The 14,400-nt window shown below is 41.2% G+C and overlaps 1 protein-coding gene across 7 annotated transcripts in view; it reads left to right on the top strand.

Moving 5' to 3' along the window:
• The first annotated feature begins 3,116 nt into the window (after positions 1-3,116).
• RGS22 (regulator of G protein signaling 22) overlaps positions 3,117-14,400 on the top strand; it is a 106,082-nt gene continuing 94,798 nt past the window's right edge. For all 7 annotated transcript variants that reach the window (XM_050940591.1, XM_050940589.1, XM_050940590.1 and 4 more), the window contains exons 1-2: positions 3,117-3,178; positions 12,798-13,019. In XM_050940591.1, the coding sequence (XP_050796548.1) occupies positions 3,140-3,178; positions 12,798-13,019 (261 nt within the window). In that variant the 5' untranslated portion in view covers positions 3,117-3,139. The remainder of the gene's footprint in view (positions 3,179-12,797; positions 13,020-14,400) is intronic.

Raw genomic sequence — 14,400 nt, 5'->3', positions numbered from 1 at the left:
AGTGCTGGTACACAGCAAGCCACTGTGGAGCTGAGCTTGACACAGTAGTTCTAGGAATGTTCATGCCATATATGCCTTATCAAATATTGTCCCCCATGTGCATAGTTGCACTTAATCACTATGGAGGAAGCGTCAGGATTTGACCTCTTAAGAACTTTAACAGCCCCATTAGATAGATTTAGACTAAGACAGTTTTTATGCTCAGAAATAATAAAGTGTTCGAGAAATTGTATGCAGTGTTGTTGAAGCTGTGTCAACCCCAGGATATTAGAGAGACAAGGTGCGTGAGATAATATCTTCTATTGGACTGACTTCTTTTGGTGAGAGAGACGAACTTTTGAGCTACACAGAGCTCTTCTTCAGGTCTGGAAAAGGTGCTCAGAGTGTCACAGCTGAATAAAAGATTAGTTTAACATCAATAGCTCATATTCTTAGGTGAAGCGGCCCATTAACACCCTGCAGTCCTAGGCCAAAAAGTGAGTTACAGATTGTTGTAATAAACCATAAATCTAGTGTCTTCATTAAGATCATGATTTTGGTCTAGCAAAGTTATGAATTTAAGTTCCCAGACTTGTCTTTTGAAAGTGTTGTGCAGGTTTCCTTTGAGGATGAGGACTAATCAGCTATAGAGTCATTGCTCTGCGAAAAGTGTTCACCCACAGGTGATATGTTCTTTTTCATTTTCCTGTGTGAGTTCATTCGTGAGCACAGTGAGTGTCTGGTTTCATCCACGTAGTTGCTATTGGGGCATTTAGTGCACTGGATGAGGTACAACACATGTTGTGATACACGTGTAGGACTCAGGGATCTTGAGAGGTGTGTTGGAGGTGTGTTGATCATTGTAGCAGTGGAGTTATGTCTGCAAGTTTTGCATCTGTTGTTCTGATAGGGTCTGGTGCCGCTTTGAGTTGGTGTCCTGGTCTGTAGGGAGCTTGCTTCTGATGATGAGCCTGGAGAGGTTGGGGGGTTGCTTGAAGGCCAGAAAAGGGGGTTCAGGAACAATTTCTTTCGGCAGGGGGTGCCCATTGACTATTGGTTGTAGTTGTTTGAGGATATACCCCGTATGAGTTCCAGTATGTGGTATAGTTGACAAGTAGGGGTGTGTGGTTGGAGGGGGCTTATTTCTTATTGTTGCAGGTTGTCTCAAGGTATTTGGCCCATTAATAATTGACATTATTAAAAACTAGACAGGATTCTCTTTCATAAAGCTGACATATTTTTAAAAAGCCAACAGAGAATATATTCTATGCTGGCTTGTTTCTTCTCTCATTGACATGAGAAGGAGTTTTGCCATTGATTTTAGCAGTTAAGACAGGGGGGAAATTCCCAGTTTGGGCCAGCCCCAACTATGGCATACTACTGCTTGATATGGTGGGCCAAATTCTGATCTGGTTAGCACCCTCTCATTCACCTTTGGTGGCTACCCCATTGGGGATGGAAGCAGCTACATTCCTCTTTCCCAGGTGCAGATGGGTGGAAAGGCGTGGAACAAGTCAGGAATATGTAGGCTACTTGCATATCTTTTTTTTTCAGAAGTAAATTTGCAAATTTCCCACTTTTACTAGATTTTAGGTTTACAGGTGTTTTATCTATAAGTTCTTTGACACATGAACTGTCTTTGTGTGTTTTGTATGATATTGAGCACATCACCGGTGTATGTAACCCTTCTGCCCATCAGAGTTGGCAGCAACAAGGGCTGGGTTCAGTATCTAGGGGTTCCGTTTCAACAACAGAATGGAAAACTGGCTCGAGCCCTCACCTAGTGACCGGGAACAATTACATACCACCCCCGGGCACCTCTAATAGACAATACTTCCCCTCTCGCAAGCACAGAGTCTGAGTGTAGCAAAAGCCTTTTAGTAAAGGAGGGAAACAATGTGGCATTATGTTGGGGAAAGACCACAAACAGGATTCATAACACAAACCATAAGCAAAAGACCCACCACCAAGTAAGTCTGGCAGTGTCCTTTTCCCCTCAGGTTCTTAAGTTCAGAAACCCAACAGGCACCCCACCCATAGTTTCTGTCCTTGGTCAGTGCAGCCCCAGAGTGGTTCTTGAGTCCATCAACCCAAAAGTCACCTCTCCCACAGTTTCTGTCCTTAGTCAGTGCAGCCCCTAGAGTTCAGAAGTTCATCTGAAGAGTTTACCTCCCAGTCTGGGTGGAAATGGGAGGGAGATATGGGGGCATCTTACATGCTCCACTGCTCAGGTTGACGGCCAATTGCCATGCCTCACCATGGGGTTCTGCTGCAGTCTTCACCGCCAGCTGTCCAGCTAGCCGCTCCTCTCCACTAACCATGCCTTTCTCCTCCTCTCTGCTTGCCATCCTACTAGTGCCTTTCCCCTCCTCTCTGCTAGCCACCCTGGTAGCTGCTCAACAACATGTCTTCAGCCCCCCTCCACACACTTAGCACAACTCTCAGTGATTTCAGCTGTTGGGGGGGGGACATTGCTGGCACACTCAGAACCACTGTCCCTAAGAATCAGCACATAACAAGATTACTAATAGAATCAAAATTAGCTCTGTTATTACACAGCAGAGAGAGGACGAGTCAACATGGTGTTTGGGGCCCACACTACCAAGCACACATACCTGTCCCCAGACTCTCTCAATTCACTGGGCTTTGGAACCCATGTCCCTTGCCTAGCGAGTGCTAAATAGGTGAGGGCAAGTCCCTCTGTCATAAAATGTTAAGTACAATTCTACTGTCCTTGATTCACATAACCAGGATAACAACACTTTATTACTCCTGCCACAGTAACAAAGAGATCCCACAGCAGCCGAAGTGATCATTTGGGCAAGCAGTCCCTTCATGCAAGGCGGGGTGGGTGTGCCCATGCAAACAATGTCAGCCTCTGAAGTCCTTTTTCACAACTCACCACCAGATGTCAGGGTAGAGCTCAGTCTGACTCTGCTTACATGTACAATGAATGTTATGAATGTTATGTTATGTTTTTATGTTCTTAACACAATGACACAGTGAAAAGTCTACTTTTGTGCAAAAATTCTGATCTGCTTTAAGAGAAACCATAGTATAAAAGACTATCATATATGCAAATACACATCAACATAGATTACTTTAAACATTGTATTGTGTTTTCATGTTCCCATAGGAAGATTATTTAGCGACAGATGATATGCTTGTGGACTACTTTAATGAATTCTTGAATCTTCCAGTAAGTATGTTATATTAATTTCTTCCTAAACCAAAGAACAAACTTTATTGCGATTAGTACTAAAGCAAACTGGCTTGGCAATGCATACTAAAGTGTTCTGTTCATTTTCCAGTTCTTTTGAAGGGCTTCTATATTTTAATGGTAACATCTAATGTTTTAAGATGTTATCATCAGTAAAGCTTTGCCAATATCTATAAAATACAACATAGTATATAGACTTCTTGGGATATAATTTCTCTTGTTTCAGGTCAATCTATATATGTAACTTGCGGTTTATCAAAATATTATAGATTAGAAGTGAAGAAGACATATTTAGTGCTTATGTTAAAATACCTTTGAAAATCAGGCCAGTTTTATTTAGGTGTCTAATTTAAGGCATTCAGGTTTGCAAATATTAGTCCTAGTTCATCTCTTGGTCATTGAGGCCAAGGACCAAATTCAGCAGTGGTGCATCTCCACTGATTTAATTTAGAGGTGCACCTCCCCCCCAACATACATCATTATTGATTCTGTCTGAAAGTAAATTTCCCTGATTTCAGTGGGAATTTTGCCTTGGTGAAGACGGTAGAATTGGATTCTAAAAACCAGCTTTTTATTTTTAAATACAATTTGTGAGCATGCAAAGAAATATATCGGAGTGTGGGTATGGCCCATAGTGATGACACTGTCTTCTCACAGGAGCTCTCTCCCTATATACTATATAGTACCTCTCACTGCAAGTTTCCTGGGAAACTCTCTCAACTAAACAATGAAGGCACTGTAAGAAGAACATGGGAGTTCTCTTTCCAGCTGCTTTAGTATGTGTGAATCCAAACCTAAACCTGATGTTCTTTAAGCCTAGGCCATCTATTGAGAAAGCTGGACTGTTCTGTGATGTAGCAATTTTTAATCTTAAATGGGTCAGATTTTCCTCATCACAAAAATACCCCTCTACCCCATGTTTGTTTGGAAACTGAGTTTCCATTTGACTTTCCTCCAGATCATTCCATCACAAAGAATGGTGGAGATGGAATCTGCTTCCCTAAACCCATTGATGTCCTTGGACCTACCCTGCACAAATCTGAAGACACCTAGTTCAGGGCTGGGCTGTCTGTCAGAAGTCATCTGTGTTTCCACAGTGCTTAGTCCATCATCTTGCCTCTATGGCAGCACAGACCCTGAGCCATGCTTCCATGGTCTGAGCACTTGCAGCGGTCCCTGAAATCTATAGAAGACAACTCACACTGGCAATGCTGACTAAGCAAGTATTGTTTTACACAGGTAACCCCTGAGGGTTTCTGGAGGAACAATGCCACAAAGTCTCTCTTATACACTTATCCAAAGTATTTTAATGGAAACTAATATTTATTGGACCTTTTTATTAATAGTGGTCTCATCACCTTTATTTTCTCTTTGATTTCTGTTGAGGGGGTTCTCTCTTCAGGATTAAGTTCCTTTATTATCTGGAATACTGTAGCCTGAATATTTTATATTCCCAACTTCCCTCCTCTTCCAGAAGATTGACTCTGAGATAGTGTAACATTCTTGTCCAAAGCACTCCACTGAAAATTCTGTCATTTTGACTTTGTTATGCTGATATAGCTGTTGCCTAGAAACATAATTACCCAGGTCTGTTAGTATTTAGGCAACTACTTAAACTGAAGAAATATCATGTGACTTGATGCAACAAATCAGAGGCAGCAAATGTTTACGTTGAGAGACTCGCTCTTTTGATTTAGAATATACCATCAGTGACTCTGATGGTATAGCACGAGTGACTCTGTACAGCGCAGAGCAATACTCTATTGTAGTTTACAGTACATTCTTTAAACAATTAGGTTATCATACTACTATTCAGTACATTCTGACATCAAATGATGTATACTTTAATGAAGTTGTCAGATCAAACTTTTTGAAAGATAAAATTATACAGAATAACCAAAAGGACACTTTTCTTTTGGTCTGAGGTGCAGTGATTTGAGAAAGTTAGAAAGTGATTACATGACATAAAAACAGTTTACATCTATCTCAGTGATTAATTTAAGAACAATGGTCCTTTATAAAATACTTAAAACAGAAATATTGTAATAAGCATATTTCCATCTCCAGTCGGCCAGGTAGCTACACCTTCTTTGTTGGATATGGACCTGGGCACTGTAAACTATGCATTCATCACCTCCAGGAATATAGTTTACCAGAGCATGACAGTTAAGGACACAAGATAGATACATCTGCTTCAGTGTATACAGGCTCATCTACTCAGTAACACTGCTGAATGGAAATACATTTCTCCTGCATGCTGCAAGCCACACTGGCTTCCCATTGCATTTCAGATCCCTTTTAAAGTCCTTTTCAAAGCATTCACTGGGCTGGGTTCTGGTTATCTAAGGGACTGTCCTTTTCTTTGTGACTTACCACAATATCTGCATTAATCAGGGACACGGGAGCTGACAGTACCCAGCTTGAAACTCACAGGGAGTGGGCATTCTTGGTGGTATGCCCTTGGCTGTGGAATTCCCTTACATCAGAAATCAGGATGATCATGGATTTTACCAACTTCAGATTTTAAGACCTGCTTCTTTTCAAAAGCCTTTCCACTATAAAAGCCCTAAAGAATGGACAATGTTACTTCTCTGGAGATAAAAATATTTCAACACTTCTATGGTATTAAAAATAGATATATTTTCCTCTCTCTTTGGTGAGCACAAACATACACAGAGACATATTAATGGTGTAATGTGGAGAGGAAGACGAATATAGCCCTGCAGATTGATTATTACTTTGTTACATGGTTTTATTGGCACCCAGGTATGATGGTGATGGCTGCAGAAGAAATACCTAGACACACAGTCTAGGTAGGGATCTGGAATCTTTATGCAGGCAAAACTTCCATGGGAGTTTTGCCTGAGTAAAGAAGAACTCTAGGATTTGGCCCATTGAAATTATCCTGAAAATAAAATGAACAAAAAAAATAAAATAATGTTTAGGCTAATTGCACTTTTAGAAAATAGACACTATGGATCTGATTGCCCTCTTACTTATACCAGTTTAAATCAGGAGTACAGTGGTTTAAAACTGGTGTTACTGGAGCAAAATCAGAGTGTGGATGGGTGGGAGAAAGCAAGTCAGATGGCTGAGAAAAGTTAGAGTATTCCCCATTTTTAAGACTCTAAACCTCTTTGGAAGCACCATGTCATGGTCAGTAGATCCCCATAATTTCCAGGCTGCACAGAGGAAATTTGCATGTGCCTTGGTACCACTACAATCTGTCTCCAAGTGGCTTTTTCACCACTGAGTCCCTGCACCCTAGGTTATGTTGCCAGAAACTGGCCTACCCTAGGACTAAACCTAAATGAAAGCCTTCTACAAGTAATCTAGACCACTGTTTCTCAAACTGGGTTCCACGGACTCCTTGGGGGTCCATGAAGATACTCCAGTAGGGTCCTTGGGCCCCGCTGATCAACTTCTCCCCCTACCTCCTGGCGCCTCCTGCATGCCGGGGAACAGCTATTCCCTAGCATGTCGGAGGCACTGGGAGGGAGGAGAAGGAGTGGGAACAGGGCACACATTGGGCAAGGGGCAGAAAGAGCTCGGGAAGGGGGAAGAGGAAAGAAAGGGGTGGAGTAGGGGTAGGAAGAGATGGGGTGGGGCCGTGGAGGAAGGGGTGGAGTGGGGGTGGAGCCTGGGGCTGAGCAGGGAGGCTTGGGGGGTCTGGGAAATTTTTTAAATCAAAATGGGGGTCCTCAGGTTGCCAAAGTTTGAGAACCACTGATCTAGATCATCAGAAGAAGTTGTCCTTATTTCTCTCCTTACTGACACTAGATTGACTGATTGACAAAAATTTCTTCTCCATTAATAAGATCTTTACTAATTGCCTGTGATTTGCTCATTATTCAGCATTGGGAGTGAAATCCTGGCCCCACTGACGTTAGTGGGAGTTTTGCCATTGACTTATCTTCACCTAGGATTTCACCCTGGACTCCTAAAGCTGCATAATCACTTTTTATGATTTGTACTTTCATTGACATTTATGTAGAGTACATATCTTAAGGGACTTTTGGCAAAGTCAAAAAGATATTGTCTGATTTATTAGGACTTAGTTCATTTTCTGCCTGTTCAGATTCTCATCCTAAGAGATGCTGAGCTGTTGTCATTCATTTTCTCTTGGGTTTAGGCTATGAGACTGTGGGTGGGGTTTGGTGAGCATAGTTACATATTAGGAACCTCAGCTGAAGTTAAATATTTTTGACAGCTGTAAAAGCTGAGGCAATAGAGATGGATACATCTGATGTCCTGGGTGTACGGTGGTGGTTGATGTTTTGGGAGGAATAAAGGACAGTTGCCATCAGTACAATTAATTATAAGGCTTTACAACTCAGAACTGTGCATTCAGTTTGTTCTTCAGTCAAGAACATATTCAGCTATTGTGTTTGCATTTGATATCTGAGAGGTTTATTTGCTTTCGACTGTTTGTGTATGATTGTTTGTTTATTAAAATTTCTCCTTTTTTTGTTTTTGTTTTTTTTGGCTTAGTGACTTTTGTGAAACTGAGTTGATGTCCTACATACTGGATGTTTAGGATACGGCTGGCATTTATGACTTTCAAAAGCAGGAGGGGGTGTTTTGCCACCAGGCAAAACTAAGTTGATTTTTGCCTTTCAGATTTTATCATAACACTTTTGAGGGTCCTGGATTTACTGTATATTTTACCAGAGATATAAAATTATTATCATCATCATCATAACAAGAAATGTTTATTGTTTTTTTCTTAAGCAGTGACGTAAATGCTTCCTTCCCCATAAAGGTTTTAACTGTTTTAAGGGTGTTTCTATTTGAGGCACTGATGATATTCTCTATCTGGTAGAGTTTTAGCTCGTGTGTATGTGTGCACATACTAAGCCTGGTGAAAGAAAACTACATCTTTGATGCTGATTTGGTCTCATGCACATTATTTGAAGTCTTACTTTTTTCATTCCATTAGTGTATATGTCTTATAAATGATTTGTTGTCAAACATCCAAAATGACAACACAATTTGTACTTAAAAAGTTGTAATTGGCATCTGTTTCACTACATTAACATTGCCAGATGTTTTCTGTTCAGTTAATTAGAATGCACAATGAAAAATCCAGCCTACGAATCAAATACTAGAGATTGAGTAAAAGTAGATATGAGTGATAAATTAATGTTGTCCTTGGTTAGTTTTCAATTTAAATACCATAGAACTAAAATAATCTGGTGATGTCTACTCAAATAGTTCCAGATTATGGAATTTCTATGCCTTGTTTGCATTTCTCTGCAAGGGAGAACACATCAAAGCTTGGGAAATTTTGGGGTTTTTTCCTCCCTTCTCGCCCTCTTTTTAAAAATAATAGGAAATGAAATAATAAAAATTATGTTCAGGCAGTATTAAGATTGCACAATCACTCAAAAATCAGAAAATGCCCAAATTAAGGTTAAATATATAAGAAATTTGCAGATATTAAGTTGGGGGGAGTTCTGGACACAAACAAACAGAAACAATACAAAACAACAACAGAACCACTTTAAAATGCAGGCTAATAAATCTGGAGAAAAAGAATCGAAGCCACAAAGAAACCGGGAAAATAACAGAGTCAAAAGAGATTCACGGGTGAACAGAACATTAGATGTGCCATTGTAGAGTGATATGGCTGTGAAACATACCACTGTAGTTGTGGGCAGTATGGTCCTGACCCAATAAAGCCTTTAAGCATATGCTTAACTTTAAGCATGTGAATGGTCCTACTGACAGCATGGAGACTACTCACATGCTTGAAGTTAGGAATGTGTTTAAATGCTTTGCTGAATCAGGGCCTACAGGTAGAGGAATTATATGATGTGAAGGGAACGTAACAGACCATTTCCATGGTTCTGCTGTAGCCTAAGATATTGTGTTCAAATCTGGCAACTCATTACCAGAAAGATATTGACAAATTGGAAGAAGTTCAATGTGATTACTTTGGATTTAAACCGGTGCAACAGAGAACAGAATCTGGCCTATGGTATGTGACTGTTACAGCTATCCCCCTATTCTATTTTGTTTCTTACAGCTGTCCCCATACTCCATTTTGTTTTTGTTCTCCTCTTGTGGCCGCCCTTCCCTGGCTGTTAAGTTGTTCACCAGGGCCACTGCCCTTCTCAAAGGGAGGGCCCCTTAAGTTGTTTACCAAGAGCCATTGCCCTTCTCAAAGGGATGGCCACTTGTGCTGCGTGCTAAGTGGGATCACTGCCCTGTTCAAAGGGTTAGTCCTGTTATCACCTTGTTGAACCTGGGCTTGGTGTAGGGCAGGCAATGTCCAGAGCTGCAAGACCTATTGTGTTTTTAAGATCCTGGGCATGAATCATAGGCCTCATGTGCTTTTGAGTCATCTATTGCACAGGACTCTGCCCAGGCATGTCTCTGTGCTCACCTGCAGTTTTTCCCTGTGCCTCCTCCCCTGTGACAGAGGGAGCCTATCAGGAATCCTGGCGGGAAACTGCCTTAAGTTTGCCTTTAAAAACAGACATTTTTGAAACAAACATCAGAAAGGTTCGTGCATTGCTGCCTGGTCTGATCAGCCAGGGGTTTTGAGGGGTCCTTTCTTGGCTCTCGTTTTATTTTTGAGCATACCCCTGGTTTTTAACCCCCCCTCCACGAAGAACGAATTGCTGCCTGAGAGATCTCCTGATTATCAAGACCCTACCGAGCCCTCCTTGCTTCTTCTGATGTTGCTGCTGCTTCTGCCTTTGCTGCTGCCTTGGGGACTGGTAAGAATCCCTCTGTGAAACTTTCCATACTTTTATTTTATTACTTTAGCTGCTGGCTCTGTTTCCCTAGCACACAGACTCAAGCTAAAACTTGGTCTGTGTCTTAAAACCTCTCTTAAACTCCCTGGCGCTTTGCTGCTAAAAATAAGCTTGTGCCGCTGCTAAGTTCTGCTCCCTGCTTTCAGCTGCATCCACTGCTGCAGCCACCATCCCTTGGCTTCCTTGGGGGCTGCCTTGGGAGTTGTATCCTGGGCACATACCACTGTGCCCTCTGTAACTTCCCCATAGCATAAGGTGGACCATAGGTTTTGCTTTTTAGTTTAATAAGTCATAGTTTGCTAAGATTGTAGAGCTTGTAAGTTTCACCCGCCTTGTTATAGTTTGCTGTTTTGTTGCTCTGTATAGTTGCTTGTTATGGTTTGCCTAGAATTGTAATATTTGTTGTTTTGCCTAGTCGTTGATTAAGATAGAGTTAAAAAAGCCATTGCCTGGTTGTATTCTGTACCCGTTTTATTACTTTGTATAAGCTGCTTGTAATTTATATAAGTTTGATTAAGTTAGAGGATAGATAAGGTTTTTACTGCTTGAATTTGTCTTCCCGCTGTCTCAATCTCTCCCTGAACTTTCCCATGTCTGTTTTTCCCCCGCTCCAATCATCCTCTTTGTGTACTTCTCCATGTCTCCCTGTTGTAACCCCCTGCTGCTTCCCCCCCCGCCGTGTAACTTCCCAAACTCTTTGCCACTTCTTTCTTTTTTTCTTTGGGTGTCCCTCTAGCCCTTCTTTACACCTCTGTGCTGCCTCTCCCTGTATCCCCTGTGTTCGTGCCCCCGCTCCTCCACTGCCCCTCCCATACCGAAGATCACCATCACACTGCTCCGTTTGTCTTCACCCCGCTGCTCCGCAACTTCCTGAAGTGCTCTCCGCTGCTGCAGCCTGTTTCTTCCCTGAGGTGCTCTCAGCTGCTGCAGCCTGTTTCTTCCCTCAGCCGTCTCCCCCATTCTCCACGTGCCTTCTCATCGCTTACACGTTCAGCGCCCTCCACTCTTGCTGCTCCCAGACTCCCCTTAAGTGCGCTCCAGCTGCTCTTGTCTCCAGTACCTCCAGCCCACAGGCTCCTGAAGACTGCTGCTCTGGGCTTCAGAGTCTCTCGCTGCTTGCAACTGCACTCTCCTCTCATCAGATACCACTAATCACTCACTCCTCTCCCCCCTCCTGTTTCTTGACCCAGCTTTTAGGTACACTCTTGCTATCACAGCCTCACAAATTAAGTCAGTAATTTTCTACATTGCATAATTTCACTTATCACCCATATTGTATTATTGCACTGTGACTCACATTTTACTTGTGGTTATGACACCCCATTAGTTGCCTCCATTTTTCTAATATACTTTGTATACCATTTTTATATAGAAGCTACCATTTTATTTTGCATTTTCTTTTGGGTACGTTTTGCATTCCACGCTGTATCTAGAGTTGTTCCTATATAAGGTTAAGTTGCTTATTGACTGTACTTTATCCCATTGTGATGAACCCCACTTACTGTACCCCACTGTTAAAACTCCCTACACTGTTCAATAAGAAGAACCCCCCCAATCATTGTCTATTGTAAACATCTTATACACCCCATCCCATCGCATTTCATTGTTAAATTCCCACCACTTCCTTTTCCCTTTAATAAAGAAATTAATTGGCACCCCACCTGTGTGGTAATTGTTCCCCAAGATCCCATATACCTGCAGGCAGGGACAGTATGCATTCTTATAAAAAAAACAAGAAGCTAAATGAAATGAAAAATATGCCAAGTGAAAGAAAATAATCTTATTCTCCAATGTAGGTAAAACACCAATTTTACAAACTCTGTGTGAAATCCTGACCCTACTGTATGAAACCAAAGGGAGTTTTTCCAATGAGTGGAATATGACCAGGATTTCACTTTCTAATTTTTATGAAATTCTTCTTAATGTAAAATGTTTGTTGTCCTACAGTTTGATTGTGGGCTACTTGTATGTTCTGCTTTTACAGAACCTCAATTTCACAATTTTTTGGGGCATCATCCAAGATTTTTTATCAGATCTATCTATAATTTCCCCCAACATTTCTGCTGAATGTAAAAATTGAGAGGTAGCATTAGTTTGGGTTTATAAGAAAAATGGCAGTGGAAAATCTGGTATCCACAGCACTCAACAAACTAATGATGACTATACTCTCCTTTTGGGTATTGCTCAGACAGCCCTTGGAGCTGACAAAAGTTGCATATGCATAGATGAAGGTGGGATTTGGCCCATCCTATATACTACACAGTACCTGATTGAATTGGCAGTACATGGTAAGTTTCTTGGTTTTGACTTTTGGTAGGCTGTTGACCTACTATATCTAAATACGAGGCATAAGACTTTACTATATATGCCAAACACTCAGAATGATCCATCCCCCAAAACAGTAGAGCAAGAAGCTTCACTGGATATGGGATTCAATAATTTATGGTATAAACAGGGAAGCAGGGACCTGATCCTGTAAGTGAGCTGCTTGCAGAACTGTTAATAAAGACAATGGGAGTTACGTGTGTGAGCAAGCATTTGCTGTATTGCGGCCTATATCTGCATGGGAAGAAGGTGAATTAGGGTCTGAAATGAATGACATAGTTTGTAATTAGATATAGTTGAGAGCTGTGGTAATAATTTATTGGAAAACCTTACAATGAGCAGGAAAAGTGGCAAGCATGCAGATTGACTATTGCAATGCCTAGCAAAAGCCATGGAACGAAGAAGGAAAATGTCTAATGATACTATCTTGCATTCTGTAGGGTGCTTCCCTACTGCAGAAACAGGAATTTTTATATGAAAGGTTTCTCTTATTACAATTTCTTTTGCAGACCTTTGCAGAGCCAGTTAAGTTTAATCCTGATTTTGGCATTTTTGAAGTAGTTAATGATACCCCACAATGTCTGGAAAGCCAGATGAAAAAAATTCTACATAATCAGAAACCTCCCAGTCCCATTTATGATGCTACAAGGAAGGCAAAGAATGATGGGCAGCTTTCCAAAAAGAGCAGCATTTTTCCAGACTTCAGTGTTGACCCAAATTACAGTATTATGGTAAGCATGTTGTGTCCAGTGACTTTATATTTAAATCCAATTATATTGATACTGACAGCAGTTACTGTTGTGTTTGGCTTGTTATCTTGGGAAAAATGTTAGTTTGTGTGTTAGGAAAACAGTATGATGGGCCAAATTATGTCTTGAGATGCACATAGGTCTTCCATTCAAGTGAATTGAACTACACATGTGCATCCTGTAAAGTAGAATTTATTTCAGTGGTCTGAATGCTCACTAATATAAAGACAAAAGTTAAGCCATGTCTACACTGGGAGCACTTTACTAGTATAAGCATACCACAGTACTCTACTGACAAGGCATTCCTAGTATAGATGCAGCTATACTGCCAAAGCAGTATAGGAAGATAATAACATTCAGTATACTGGGAAACTTGGTTTATTCCCATTGTTGCTTATATTATACTGGAGTAAATTATGTAACTCTAGTTTCTTTCATTCAAGGCTATTCTAATTAGGGCTGTTGGTTAATTGCAGTTAACTCATGCGATTAACTCAAAAAAATGACCTGGGGATTAAAAAATGTAATCACAAGTAATCGCACTGTTAAACAATATAATACCAATTTAAATTTATTAAATATTTGTGGATGTTTTTCTACATTTTCAAATATATTGATTTCTATTACAACACAGAATACAAAGTGTACAATGCTCACTTATTCTTTATTACAAATATTTGCACTGTAAAAATGAATAAACAAAAGAAATAGTATTTTTCAATTCACCTCATAGAAGTACTGTAGTGCAATCTCTTTATTGTGAAAGTGTAACTTACAAACAGGGCCTGCTCCAGGCACCAGCATTCCAAGCAGGTGCTTGGGGTGACAATCTGCAAGGGGCAGCAGTCTGTGTGTTTTTGCAGCTCCAAGCAGGGCGCCAAATTGCCACGAACAGTGGGGGCAGTTCGTCTGCAGTTAGGGCAGCAAATGTGTTTCTGCGGTGGCCCAGCAGCTTCTATGTTCAGCGGCCCACGATGGCAATTTGGCGACTTCTGTCTTCCAGCCGAAGACAGAAGCTGCCACCAAATTGCCGCTGCCATGGAAATGCGTGTGCCGCCCTAATGGCACATGGACTGCCCCCGCCGTCTGCGGCGGCAATTCGGCTCGCTGTTTGGGGTGGCAAAAACAGTAGAGCCGGCCCTGCTTACAAATGTAGATTTTTTTTGTTACATAACTGCACTCAAAAACAAAACAATGTAAAACTTTAGAGCCTACAAGTCCACTCAGTCCTACTTCTTGTTCAGCCAATTGCTAAGACAAACAAGTTTGTTTACATTTATGGGAGATATCGCTGACTGCTTCTTATTTACAGTGTCACCTGAAAGTGAGAACAGGCATCACATGGCACTTTTGTAGCCAGCGT

The sequence above is a fragment of the Gopherus flavomarginatus genome, chromosome 2 (assembly GCF_025201925.1).
Source record: "Gopherus flavomarginatus isolate rGopFla2 chromosome 2, rGopFla2.mat.asm, whole genome shotgun sequence".
NCBI lineage: Eukaryota > Metazoa > Chordata > Testudines > Testudinidae > Gopherus > Gopherus flavomarginatus.
The sequence above is the reverse complement of the archived record's forward strand: the minus strand, read 5'-3'. Positions and strand labels throughout refer to the sequence as shown.